We start from the raw sequence: 14,753 nt of genomic DNA, 5'->3' as shown, positions 1-14,753 counted from the left end.
CACTCTCAACTCAGCCTCATTATTGGTATCTTCTCCAAAATGATTCGAAAAGACACCCTTAACATCCCCACGATGATCCTGAACAACACCACCACCCTTATAGTTACTTGGATTTCCCCTACAACTACCATTAACATTAAGTTTCCACCAACCAATTTGAGGCATGGACCAAGCAATTGGAACAACTCTCTCAATCGAACCCTCTGAAAAATTAATATTCAATTCCCAAAGAACCATGGCATCAAAGGAAGACAAAGCTTTTTTATCAAGCATCTCGTTCACCAACCTGCCAAGCCAAAGCTGAATTGAGCGCCATACACACTTTATAGACTCATAAGCACCTTCCATCCTAGCCTTGCATCTCCTCTGCCACAGCCTCCAAGTGATAACACTAGGAATGACAACAATTAGAATTCCTCTTTTGGAGGACTTCTTCGCACAAGACAACCATAAGGATACACGACTCCACCATGTTACAGCCTGCATACAATAAACTCCAAGAGCCACTAAAGCAGCCCTCCATACCTTAGAAGCAATCTCACATGTAGCAAAGATATGATTCAGAGTCTCCTCATGTGGACCAGAACAACAATCACACCTAGAGGCCAGAGAAGCTCCTCGAGTTTGCACTTTGACATCAAAAAATAAGCAATTAAAACGAGCTCTCCACATACAGACCGAGATCTTTTTAAGGAGTAATTTGTGCCAAATCCAGTCAAGCCAAGGAAAAGGCTGACCCTTAACTCGAACCAGCTCCCACGCACTAGTCAAAGAGAAGGACCCATCTTTAGCAACTTTCCAAATTAAAATATCATTACCTTGCTGCCTAACTCGAACACTCCTTAAAACATTTTCAGCAATTTCCTCACCCACTAGCTGAACTAACAACTCCATGTTCCAGTCATTCCCAATCCACACTTCTTTAATAAGCAGGCCTGGATTTACAATTGGCTGAACCAACTCACACAAAGGGCTCACCGAGAACCACCTGTCAAACCAGAAGGAAATTTGCCCTTCTCTCACTTTGTACTTCATTTGTTCACACATTGCAGGAATAACCGAAACTATAGATCTCCATAGTCTAGACCCATTAGCTGGTCTCGATACCAAAGAGACATGACACTGTCTAGCATATTTAGCCAAGAAAAACCTCGACCATAAAGAATCCATAGACATTAAGCACCAAGCTATCTTCATATGCATTGCAAGTTGAACTTCTAAGAAGCCCCTAATCCCCAAACCACCTTCGGCCATAGGCTTGCAAATTCTTGACCAGGACCTTCATTTAGTCTTCAATCTCTCATTTTCCTCCCCCTAAAAGAATGTGGCAAGAATAGAGTTAATCTTACCTATTGCAGCCTTTGGCACATCCATGACTACAAGAATGTAAGAGGCCATACTCGATAATACATGTCTAAGTAGAACAATTTTACCACCTTGCGATAATAATTTCGCCTTCCATCCTGCTACTTTGGACCTGATCTTAGCCACCAAAAACTCTAAATGTGATGCCTTAAGCCTCTCAGACACAAGGGGACCTCCCAAATAACACACCGGAAACTGCCCTTCTACAAAACCTGAGACCCTTGCCAATCCCCTTCTTCGTGCTATACTGATTCGACAAGAATGGAAAAGTGCATGAGATTTTTCTTTATTAACTATCTGTCCAGACCACCGCTTATAAGTGAGTAAGGTGTCAGTCGTCTCAAAGATCTTTTTTCACCATTAATAAAAACCAAAACATCATCCGCATAAAGTAAATGCGAAATTAACGGCACTCCCCGTGGATGATAGAACCTTTCGATGCATCCCTCCTCAAATTGTTTTCTTAATTGACAAGACAAGACCTCTTCCATCAAAATAAACAAATAAAGCAAAGGGGATCGCTCCTACTTGCCTTGAAAAAATCCTTATATGTCTCATTCATCATAACAGAGTACCAAGGTGACTTCACACACTCCTCTACCAATTTATAGAACTGTCGTGAAAAACCAAAACTCTCAAGCACCACTAAAAGAAACTCTCAATGCACCCTGTCATATGCTTTTGCCATATCAATCTTTATCGTGACATTCCCACCTTGGACCCTTTTATTTATGGAATGCACCATTTCTTGAGCAAGCGAGATGTTCTCAAAAATACTACACCCAAGAATAAACGCTCCTTGCTCAGAGGAGATCAATCGAGGGAGCAAACTAGATAATCTGCTTACAATAATCTTGGAGAAAACCTTTCCTCTTCTCTTTTCTCCCACACATCCAATTCAGCTCTGGTAAGAAGGACGACGATACTTTATATATTTATATATATATATATATATAGACACTATCACATTATATCGGAATTTGAACATCATTTCTCAACAATCTTGTTTGTCTTTTTCTTATCTTCATCCTTGGCTTCAATAAGGGCGCCAAACACTTAGAACGATCTCACTTTGATGGTGCTATTTTTTATTTATTTACAGATATAGTCAAATTCTTAGCACTTGCTCTCAATTTGGCCTTGACGTTGTGTTACGTCATATTTTTGTGTATGTAATCTGTATGAGTTTGGCAACAAATTAATATATAATAAGCTAAGAAAGAGAAAGCATAGTGCTAATTTCATGTGTTCCTGTGCCGTGAGTCTTCTCGTCCTCGTTCACAACTCTTTGGCTAAGTCTTAGTTGCAAATCAGGAAACCATGCGTTGTCCTTCAACATTTTCGTTTCATTCAGCTGCATTTTGAAAAAGGAATGAGTAAAATAAAAGCTAGGAAGAAGAAGAAATAGATTTAATTTATTTTTATTATATGCTTAATAACATCCTCTAAACGGCTATTTATCGAATTAAAAAGTTACCTCAAGCCGAAACGGGGGCTCAAACTCGGGTTTAAAGCTATTGGAGTTTCTCGCAAGATGATCTTCTGAACTTGATAGGAGCTGCCTACCGTTTGTATTGGCGACAACAATATTATCCCACGTAATATTGTTATTAGTTCTTTTTACTTTCCATTGACTGCTAATCGTTTCGAATGATGGAGGCCAATATCTCTTTTTCTCAAGAAATCGGCTAGGTCTCATGGGTCCAATTCGGATGTCTTTATCCATTGCATGAGTTTGGTTTGAAGATGTTGAATTGCCTTGAGCTTCGAAGGCTGTTGAGCTGCTGTTGAAATCCTTTTCTCCTCCAATATCTTTGCTTAATAGGTAACTTGCCCTTCTCATGTCATGCTGATTAGTAGCTGGACACTGCTGCAACCTATAATGAGAGAGATCAGGGAATCACGAACATGAAACAACTTCGTGTTTCTTATTAAAGGAATAATGACATGTACAAGCCTTACATATACAAGTCTTGCACAGACACTTTTTCAAAAAAGACTTGCACGAGTCTTGTACACCTAAGATTTGTACATAGCATTATTCTATTTCACATGCCACTAACAATCTCGAAATTTTATTTTATTTTAATGAAATTCTTTCACCTTTCTTGGCCAACTTCTTCACTTTATAATCATATTATATATATATATATATATAATAGCAGTTACCTTTGGAAGCTAGCTTTGATCATATGATCTAAAGATAGTTGGGAGAGGGGTGAGTGCAAAAGACTATGACCAACATTATACTGATCATGATGATCAGAATGCCTAGCTAGAACTATCCCACCATTCTCCATTCTGAAGTGCTGATGAGTAGTAGTACTGGTCGTTTGGTGAAGATCAATGCCTTGCATATGATTTCTTCCTTGCAATGGGCTGTACGTTTTACCCAGTACTGTCAAAAAAGGGACGAAATCACGGGTTAAAAGAAAAATGCTTAAGTTTCTATCTTAATTCGGTTCCATCATGGCCGAGACAAAACATGACAACTTCATAACAAGAACATGCAAAAACCTCAAAGCTAGAAGGTTTTCATGTAAAACTTTTTTTAATATTCTGAATTATTAATTTTTTAGTCATTACTCCGAGCCTCCTATAGGAACTTCTTTAAATCAGTTATCTTTGTTTAATTTCCCAGCCATATCATTACAACTATATATATGTGATATTAATTAATATATATCATATATAAGCTAGCGAAATATCATAAAACTTTATTACCTTGTCCAGCCTCATCGAGCTTCTTACTTCTGTACATCTGAAATATACGATTAAAAAATGAATGAAAGTATCAAACTAGCAAAAGAAAATAAAAAAGAGATAATATTGTAGTGACAATATAAAAAAAGTAGTCGCTCATGACTCGATCGAGTTTCATTTAGTAAGTCTTAACACTCATGATTATCTTTATAACCTAATCACTTTAAGACCTTGTTTGGATGTTGAGTTGATTTCATTTCATCTCAATATTCAAACACTACTTAAAACACAAATATATTTTTAACTTCAAATCTTAATTTTTTCATTATCTAATTATTACAACTTTCTCAAACTTCTAAACAAAACATAAAAAATAATTCAATTTTTTTAAATCTCAAAATAAAAGTAATATTAAAAAATATATTTTAATAATATTAATTTAATTTTATAATATTTTTGTACAAGTAATTTTTCTCTCTCATTTCTCAAAATCTCATAAAATATCTTAATTGAAATTATTTTACTACTATTTACAAACTATTTTAATACTATTATATATAAATTTCTGATATTATCTCATCTCAACATTGAAACTAAGTATAAGCAAGTTATTCATATTTCTAACGTGGGGCTAGGGTTTTACAAACTCCAATATCACGTGACTAACCTTATTAGTGGTGGACTCTTGCTAGGTAAAGTTGGGCTTTATGATTGGTTAATTCTAGAAAAGCTTCAAACTGATGATTAATCAGCTTTTTAAGGTTATAACAGATATAATCATGCAAAACGATCCCATCTGCAGTAGTACCTGTAAATGACTCTTTACGTGGGCTATACTGAGTCCTCTCACGCTCATGAGCTGAAGAACTGATTTGGGAGTTGCTCCTGCACCATTAATCCAGGCCGATCATTGGGTAAATATCTATCATTGAAGTTCTCTTTCTTTTTTATTTCTTTGACAAGTATATATATGCATGGTTGAAACTCACTCTCTTGTCCACCGAGCCTTTCAACGGCATGAACAAAAGAGAGATGGAGCTCAGGAGTCCACCGAAGCCGAGGCATTTTCGATCTAACATATTGCCTGACTCTAGTACTCGTCCTTTCCTTTCCTTGATCATCAGTACCGGAGATGTCGTTATTACCTGAATTCCCATCTATTCTTTTCACATGGTCATCCTCAATATTGCTGAGTCCAGCAACCTGAGCCATAGTACTACAGGCTTCTTCATTTAAGTCAAAAGACGAGCACCTTTGTGAAGACACTACAGAGGCATTTTCGGCGGCCTGTTCCTCACTCCTGTCACTACTACTTTCTTCATTATCATAGATATCTGATGATCCTTCTGTCATGGCTACTTTAGTTTTCTTTAGACCACCTCCAGGCTCCAAAAATTGAGTTCTTTCTTCAGAAGTTAGACTGCTGAAAGAAAAAGGAGCTGAAATAATGTAAACTTGTTTTAGGTTATAAATAACCAGCTAGGTTTCAACCTGACGCTTGCTAATGAACTTCATTTCTTTACAGTACCTTCACTGTCTAAACATCATAACGTTTCGCAATCATAATATTGTACAATATTTCTCCATAAAAGCCTGAAAAGAATAATTTTACATATAATCGTGAAGTGCGTAAATGTCATGTAATCGCTTTGAAAATAGTGAGGTTCATTATTAAAAAATTAATTTTTTTCATAAAGATTTCATGTTTTATTCACTTTTTTTAAAGCTATTACGCGACGACACAATTCACGATTGCAAATATATTTTCTCATTCCCATAACTTACAACTATCAGTTTTTCTTACTTTAAAAAAAATATCAATTTTCTTTTAATTTTGATTTTTATATCTTATGCTTCAAAATCTCTTCTTGCTCATACATATAATCTAGAATAATATATATTAACCATGAAAATGTACATAAAAACGATCGAATCTAACTAATTAATTAGAATAATCCGATCGATCCACTACTATATATAGCATGCATGTGTTCACTTATATCATTAAGGTTATAACGTCTAATTACTCTCTTAAGAGATGCAACTATTTAAAATGTTCCAATTAAGCAAGCTAGCTGCCATTGATGATCTTACAGGCCGGGCTCATTGCTTTATAGGTGATAGCTAGCTAACTGGGGGTACTAATTATGTATTGCAGGAAACATTTAATGGTGTATCCCTAGACATCATGAATTAATGTTTCATCCACCTTTATAAATGGGAGTAAATTTTTATTTAAAGACTTTAACCTAGATCCTATCAACATGTGTTTTACTTGCACTAACTAGCTAGTTAGACTAATATTCTCTATTCTATCCAGAGGTTCAATGTAGCTGTGGAGAAAACAAAAGGATTCCATGCACCGAATCCCAGCAGAGATCAAATTCCCACAACTCATACACTGACGTACAAAAGTCACATGTGCAGACTAAAGAGTTGCTGGCTATTGAGTGGACATACGTCCTATATACAAGAAATTCACTCCATGAGGAACTCGATCCATTTAACTCTTAATTAGTGTTCAGAAGTTGGGAAAAAAAAAAGGAAATTAATAAACTACTGCGTGCTAGCTACGAAAATGGGAAGTATATATATGATGTTTTTTTTCTTTTTTAACCCAATATTTCTCATGAGACTGACAATTAAGGTCCGAACCCTCCTTGTCATTTATCTCCAGTACTTCTTCTGCAAATTAAGAAAGTCAGATGCCAAGATGCATCTCCTATGAGGATCTAAATTAGGCAATCGAAAATCAACATTTGCCAATATCAATGAATGTTTCATGAGTAGCATGGTGATCAATGGAAAGAGGAAATTCTTCTCGACCTATATATATAACTAATTACTACGGAGGGTCGATCGATGACTGCGAAACAAAATTCTTTCTTTCAAGAGATCATCATGAGATAATATTTATTATATATATATATATATGATATCAGATTAAAGTTCTTCCAATTTTCATAATGAATAAAATTTCATTTCTTGACCTAATAAATATGTGGAGGGCATGTAATCAGAATGAACAACAATAAATCTAGGCAAAATGAAAACCTGACGGGCCGGTGGATGCAGTGAGAGAGAGAGAGAGAGAGAGATCAGAAATCAGAGAGAGGGAGAGGGAGGGATCATTCCTCTCTTTTATTTTCTCCTTATTGCGTTTTAGCATATATACTTGGTAGCTACACATAAAAATCGTTCGCATGTCAGTTCATCACAGGCCATAAAAAATGGGTAATTGCAAAGCAAATATATATCTGTTTTGTGAAAACACCATTGCTAGTCATGTATCCGTTTTTAATATCTTTAAAAAATGATCATTTAAACAAGAAAAAACCAATATTTTCCAAGGACATATGTATTCTTAGGCTTATAGACTAATTTTAGATCATGAGAAAATGAAAAGGAAATAATTTAACAGATCAGTAACAAATGCTTCTTTCAAGAACTCCCACGTATTATAATTAGGAGTACGGTCTGGTAGATGATCATGTTTCATTCCTTCCCAAAACTCATGAAAAAAAACCCATTTATAATTGTAAGCAAGCAGGTAATAAAACTCCACAAAAGCGAAGAACTAGCGAAGATAAGCTATGATCACAGATCAGTAACTAAATTTATGGTGTTCTTTTCCAATATACAAACCATCAATGACGACGAAAGTGTGCCACATTAGTCCTCCGCCTTTCATGTTGCCGATCAATGATCTACAGTACTCAAACATGTCTCTGGGGCTAATCCTCGCATGCCTCCTAAACTGCAAGCTTTTAGGGGATTTGGACAGATTGAAGTTGGGTAGTACTTAGTCCTTGAACACTTTGATCATATGATCAGAGAGGGATCGAGGGAGGGGCCGGGGAGGAAGAGAGAAGAGAGAGAGAGAGAGAGAGAGAGAGAGAGAGGGTTTTATTTCCTACTCGGTTTTGGGACATTTTTGTTTCATTCAGCATCTGAACTAAAGTTATATAATAAGACTTACGGTGTTTTTCAAAATAAATAAATAAATAAAACCATTTTCGGTCACACTAGTACTACATGTTCTCTTTAAATTGCAATAATACTGACATTATGAATACATATGCAACTGTCCCTTGGACTGTTAGAAATCATGTGACTGCTCCCAACCTTTGACAGCTGTCCCCCCTCCTCTCTCTCTCTCTCTCCGGCTTGCTCGTGATTATTAATTGTTGACCTCTGTTAGAGACCCTTCCATTTTTATAACCAATAACAAATCTAATCAACTTGTTAATTACGAAGTTAAATTCTCAACGTGAGGGTTATTATAAGTAACGCACGCGTGGGCCATTCCTTCATCAACCACCTTTCATTTTCTTCCCACCTAAACCAGGACTTTCTGCCCATATAAATCTGACCAGTTTTCTTGTCCATATGATGTACGTAATTCTTTGTTTCACAGCTTTATTTCATTTCTTATACGTTGGAATGACTTTTGATGGGGTTATGAGATCTTGATCAGAGCACTTTTATTGAATTAGTTAAAATTAAATTTAATAAATATTTAATTATTAAAGAATAAAATATACTCATATTGAATTAGTCAAATTTTAAATATTTAGAATTTAACTATAGTAATTTTCAAAAGTTTTTTTAAATTTGAAGATTACTGTACATACATCAAATACATATTTTATTAATTATTTCTCTCTTTCTTTCTTTCTATCACATATTTTATCACAATTAATATATTAATTTGACTTAATGATATATTAATTTAATAAGAACATGATTATTAATTAACATATAATAAATAGAATAGTAAAATATGATAAAATTAAAAAAATTAAATATTTTTGAAATTAGTAGTTATTCATTACCATATAATGAATAAATGTATAATCTAATGTGGAGATTTAATGTGAATAATCAAAATCAAATTCATCTTATATTATTTTATTATTATATAATGAAAAAATAACTATTCCAATGTGAAGATTTATGTGAATGGAATAGTCAAAAGTTAAATTTCTCTTACATTCATCAAAACTATTTCTTTAACTTTAACTAATCCAATGAGAGTGATCTTATAAATTAGTCCATTTTAGTGGGACTTGAGTGCTCAAATAATGACATATATATATAAATGATATTTACAATCATAGAATGCACAAGCGTCACATAATTTTTTTTAAAAAAAATTAAGTAAATATAAAATTCATATGAAAAAAAAATTAATTAATTTTTTAATAATAAATCTCATTTTTTTTTTCAAAACGATTGCATGGTGCATTACTCATATATATATATATATATATATCATTAATTTCGACCTTTGATAGTAGAAAAATAATATTGTTTTCATGCACGTACAATATTGCTGCTTGGGACTCATGATCAACTTGACTAAATTACTTTTTGACATCCTGAAAAACAACAAACGAAGAATATGTTAAAGAGTAAGTACCAGTTGAGTTGTTACATAAATCCAATGATAATGTTCCGAATAGAAATAAAATTTCGGGCTAGCTTGCTTTTATCTGGTCAAAATAAAAATATCGGAGCGCTATTAATCAATGTGTACAATTCTCACTAGCTAGCTAGGATCGATCGGTAGTTGAAGCAAGCTAGAATTTAGTCTTTTGACCCTAGCTATAAGCTGCTAGACGTTGATGCCTGCATGTTATATCATGACTAATATGTATTATAAACTAACTAGTACAGCTTATTTGACTAAGTACTGCATCATCATGACTAATTTCTTCAAAAAGCGATACAGGCCGGAGCAGCTAATTAATTTAATAAGCTGTTCGCTGTCTACTTTCCCGCTCGACAGCTTTATCCAACTATTTCGGTTCTCTAGCTAGCAGGTTAATTTTAGTGAGATTAATTTTTCAGAAATTTATGGCATGCAACGTACGTAGGGATCGATCTGGTACGTCGTAAGAATTGAACACCAGTCAGCTAGCTCCAAACTCCAAGATAGGCATTAATGGATCGTCTTTGGCATATTGTTTGGGCGGAGTTAAGTAAATTAACTGCATGGCTAGGCTGCTAGCTATTCCCAGCTCACTGGATCGAGTACCATTTTTCCAGAAAATTGTAGGGAATTATCTTAATCATTCCTATACATAATATCCATTTTATGTCCATAGCAACTTCCGCGTCAAATTAGTTCAAATTAACTTCTTTGGTAAAAGTAGTACTTTCTGACCAATGCAACAGTAATTTTCCTTATTCCTTTACTAATACGCCAATTAAAAATGTAGGTATATTCTTGGCAACCATGATAATGGTGATTTATGTTGGGTTTGCTCCTTTGTAGTCTCACACCGGTGTGTGAGAATTGAGAAGCAGGTTTTAAGGTTTATAAATAGGGTGTTTGGCCTCTTAATTAATTACATCAATCATAAGCTAAATTAGTAATTTGTGACTCTAAAAAAATTCTTCTATTAGCCTTTTTTAATAAAAAGAAAAGATGTGAGAGTTAAAATTTTACTAGCGAAAAAGTTTTGTGGTTGTCATTTGGGATGAGGAAAAAAATTATGTGATTGTAATAATTTTTCACATATATAATATATTTTCTTCTTTAGATCCGGTGGTTTTTCCTCCTGTTTTGAGAGTTTTTACGTAAATTCTTGTATTGTTATTATTTCTCTATTTTTCTTTATATTTTACCAAATGATAGATCCTAAAGGATGAATTTGAGAGGTCCAAATTCCTAACAATTTAAAGCCAGACAATACGGATGTGCATAACTTGGGATCAAAGGGAAGGAGGCCAGGGGATCATACGCTACGCTGGAAGCTGCAAGATAAGAGATCACACGCCTTCCATTCATTCTCTACTGCCAAAAAAAAAAAAAGAGCATTTACAACGATTTATTTATTATGAGATCATGACAATTTGTGGTGAGAAGTAAGTTCTCTGAATTTGCACCACATATCTGTCTTTTTCCGTACCATCAAGGGGTTTACTTTCCAATGCTAGCTGCCAAAGAATTTAGAATATATATGTCCTCGCATGACAAATACGGCTGGCCTGCTCCTCAGTCTTTTGACTCTTTGGGAAATAAGGGGAATCATTTTTTTAAGGATTAGGCCTGGCTAAAGGGCACCCAAAACTGTCTCGTTATGCGTGACATGTGTATGTTTAATTTGTTGCTATAGAAAGAGAGAAATTAAGCTGATCATGAGAGATATTCAAGGATTAAACAATATATGAAATTAACAGCTAGCGAAAACTATGTGAAAGAGAAAGCCAGAAACTGGGTATAGAAAATGAGGAACTCCCAGCGCCCTACGGACCTAGAAATACTTGAAGTTTTGTCTTCGTGTTTGCATGGGGAGTTTACATTTTATTACTTTTATAGCTCATCATAAGAATCTTTTCGCAAAGAGTTACCTGTTTTATGTATATTAATTATTTGATGGCATGGATGGATGGATGAAGATCAAGTCCAACTTAGCATCACGACAATATTCAATATCATGGTGTCCTACGTAAATGTTATAAACGAGAATCATGTCTGATTACTCATGTTTTGAGATGATGATCATATGCATGGATGGTTCAACACCAATTAATTAATATAGCCAGGGTGTACTTTGTTTGTTTCTTATGATTGATGCGGAAATTATCCAAACTAGTATTATTCTCAACGGATTTGAATGGATCGAGCTTTTTAGACCTGATCAGGGACAACCTGCTTAGAAAACGTCTGTCTTGAGGTCCCGGCCTGTTTCCGACCATTCTTCAAAAATAGACGGCAGTCATGTCTGATCAATGTGGACATATATAAGAATGATGACCGTTTAAATGAAACAACGAGAATGCATATATACATATATATTTCTCAAGCATCGACGTCCTCAAATAATTTACACATGAATGCATCTTTTTTCTTAATTCAAGAATGCAAAAGTGAGTTTGAGCCTTGACTTTTAAAACCTTCATGTGGTGCCTACCGCGTGGATGGGATTTTACTATATCTATAATTCCGAGAGAAATAATTCTATGTAAAAATATTGCGTACTTCGTTTGAAAAAAATTAGTAAATCTAAGATTACATGTATGAAAAAATAATTTTTTAACGATGAAATTTATTTTTTTTAAAGAAATTGCGTAGAATTTAAACAACATAAAAATGTATCTAACATTAAATAATTAGCATAGAACTGCATGTATCAAGCACTAAATAATAATTATAACCAATGAATTTAGAGTCTATTAGGCAGCTGTTAATGGTCTTACACGACGTACAACCGACTCCATGGACTTTGAATTTTGAATCAGAATTAGGTCAATCATAAAAGGAAGTTAGCCCCGATGCATTTGGTGGGGTTATTGGAAATAGAAAAAATCACTGATTGAGGAAACGTCAAAATGCTGCATGCCCATATAACCCCTAGTGATTAGACCTCTATAGAGTATATAGATTGAGATGTAATCTTTAATTGAAGTTGGATAGGAAAGTAATAAAACAGAATCTATATGTAAAATACGTACGTAATTTTAGCGAAATAGTCGCCGCAAACTTGGGCACGTAATTTATGCCATCCATGAGAGAGACACATGCATGTATGATACAGAGCTGGAGGACAGCAGACAGAAAGACAAAAGTGTAATGCAAGTCGAAACTATCTACTTGGTTCTGCAATGGATTTGCCAATTGATAGGTTAGTTATATATATCTATATATATATATATATAATTTTTGTGATGAAGATGACCTTTTTTGGACAAAAAATTCCATCCAAAAAAACATTTCTATTGTAGCATATATAGGCATATCTTGTTTACAATTTTAAATCATCGTAGAAGCTATGAAACTAATAAACTAAAACACATGAAAATTATTCTTAATGCCCAAAAAAGCACGGTCCAGAAGGAAAGAAAGATCCATTTTCGGGACGTATTGAGGTGAGCTAGGTCTCGATCGGTGTTGTTGGGAGCCACCAATAGTGGTCCGATGCCATTGTACGGTATTAGTGCGTATATTCATAGTGGTGAACAGTATTTAAATGCAAAGAAAATAAGGAGAGATGGACACACAGATTTACATGGTTTGGCATTAGGCCTACGTCCACAAAGGTTCGGGAAAGGGAGATTCTACTATAATAAACTTATTTACAGTCTCTCATAGCCTCTCATTTTTCACTGTACAATGGGAGCTGTAGATCTACTAGCTGGAAAAGAGGTTTTCTTTAGAACTCTCAGGTTGAAGAAGAAGTCGAAGAGTTATGTTAGCAAAACAAAACTCACATAAGTTTTAGGGGGACAAACCAGAGTGTTTATCTACTACGACTGATTTTCACCTGTTCCTGTTTGTTCGCTGCTTGACGAAAATTGCTCGTTGTTGTGTGTCATTTCTTCTCTTCCTTGCTCCTTATTTTTATTTCCATTTCCATTTTTTTAGGTGCATGCTTGTCCATGGTTCGAGCATGCGATCAGTATCTGGTGTTGGTTGCCCACTTGCACTTGGCTAAAGTGGTGGTCGTCCAATGTGTGCACGCAACATGCAGGGTATCAGTGGTGCGTTTGTGTGACACTTAAGGTGTCCGGAGTCGTGCATGTAGCGATCAAACAAACGCAGCTGGTGAACGCGTTGCATGGGCTATGCAACGTGTGCTGCATGTTGCCCACGTAGCCAAAAGAATTGGGTGGTCGTGTGCTGAAGGTTGGCAGCTCAATCATCTAGGTCGTGCACTTGTTCATGCTAAGAGTCATGTCCAGGCTGGTGTGGCCGAAGAGTGTTGGCTGGGGAGCGCTGCCCGTGAAGCATAGCTGAGAAGTGGTGGACCTCGGCTGTGAGCTGGTCGAGGAGAGGAGGCCGTGGAGCCCTCTCCGCGGTGCATGGCCGATGTGTAATGGACCTCGGCTGTGAGTTGGCCGAGGAGAGGAGGTCATGGAGTTCGTGCACTGGGGCGTGGCTTCAAGCCACCATTGCCCACCTTGTGGTTGTGGGTCGCGAAGGTGGTGTTCAGGCGGGGCAGAAAATTCTAGCAATCCACATGGTGGCCACCGACACCGCTACCGTGCCACGATGCGACTGGGCTGAGGAGAATACCGACCATGTACGGTTTCGCGCATGGGGCCTGCGTGGCCATGGCCCCCACCTCTACCCACTGCGGTGGTTGAGGACCACCTCGAGGGTGGCAGAAGATGTCAGCAGTTTAGGTGATGACTACCTGTGAGGACATGGGGCTCACGGCAGCACTGCCGTGTATATTGATGCACACTTTGTGTACTGCGCACGTGGCCCACTATTACTGTCTGCGGCTGAGGTGGTCGGGAACCACACCTAAGGGGGCAGACAATGCCAGCGGGCCACTGGGTGGTCGTCGGTGGCTCTGTTGTGCCGTAGCGAGACTGGGCCGAGGAGATCTTTACCACGTGCAGTCTCGTGCCCGTGGTCATGAGGCAAGGGTGTGTGCTTCTACGAGCAAGCCTGAAAGCTTGGTGAGTGGCCACGGGCCACCATCAACCCACCATGGTGGTCAGCAACCACCAATGAGCCGGCAGACTGCGCCAGGGACCAAGATGGTTGCCGCTGATGTCCCCGTAGCCGATGGGTGAGGGATGCCCAGGGTGCACGAGGTGTGCCCCCTACTCACTGTGCACTTGTGTATGCCCGTTGTGTATTCCAAACATACCGTATATTTAAAGTACACGAAGCAATGGCACTTACAGCTTAAGTGACCGGGAAGTCGGTTCCCGGCTTACACATT

At 36.6% G+C, this 14,753-nt stretch overlaps 1 protein-coding gene across 1 annotated transcript; it reads right to left on the bottom strand.

Annotated features, from left to right (window-relative positions):
* Positions 1-2,355: 2,355 nt before the first annotated feature.
* On the bottom strand, positions 2,356-8,004 carry LOC109011293. The gene is made up of 7 exons (XM_018992432.2): positions 7,714-8,004; positions 5,058-5,491; positions 4,877-4,953; positions 4,090-4,126; positions 3,535-3,763; positions 2,843-3,242; positions 2,356-2,719 (listed from the first exon to the last, which is right to left on the bottom strand). The coding sequence occupies exons 2-7, from the start codon at positions 5,419-5,421 to the stop codon at positions 2,579-2,581; spliced, it is 1,248 nt and encodes a 415-aa protein (XP_018847977.1). The 5' UTR covers positions 5,422-5,491; positions 7,714-8,004; the 3' UTR covers positions 2,356-2,578.
* Between the last annotated feature and the right edge of the window lie 6,749 nt (positions 8,005-14,753).

This window comes from Juglans regia, chromosome 4 (genome assembly GCF_001411555.2).
Source record: "Juglans regia cultivar Chandler chromosome 4, Walnut 2.0, whole genome shotgun sequence".
Lineage (NCBI taxonomy): Eukaryota > Viridiplantae > Streptophyta > Magnoliopsida > Fagales > Juglandaceae > Juglans > Juglans regia.
The sequence above is the reverse complement of the archived record's forward strand: the minus strand, read 5'-3'. Positions and strand labels throughout refer to the sequence as shown.

What these genes read in the sequence shown, in the direction of transcription:
- LOC109011293 (XM_018992432.2), bottom strand. Translation starts at nt 5,421, where the DNA reads ATGACAGAAGGATCATCAGATATCTATGATAATGAAGAAAGTAGTAGT. An exon ending in ATCAAAGCTAGCTTCCAAAG is followed by an intron (nt 3,243 to 3,534) that starts GTAACTGCTATT and finishes CTCTCATTATAG; the next exon opens with GTTGCAGCAGTGTCCAGCTA. An exon ending in AGCCCCCGTTTCGGCTTGAG is followed by an intron (nt 2,720 to 2,842) that starts GTAACTTTTTAA and finishes TTCAAAATGCAG; the next exon opens with CTGAATGAAACGAAAATGTT.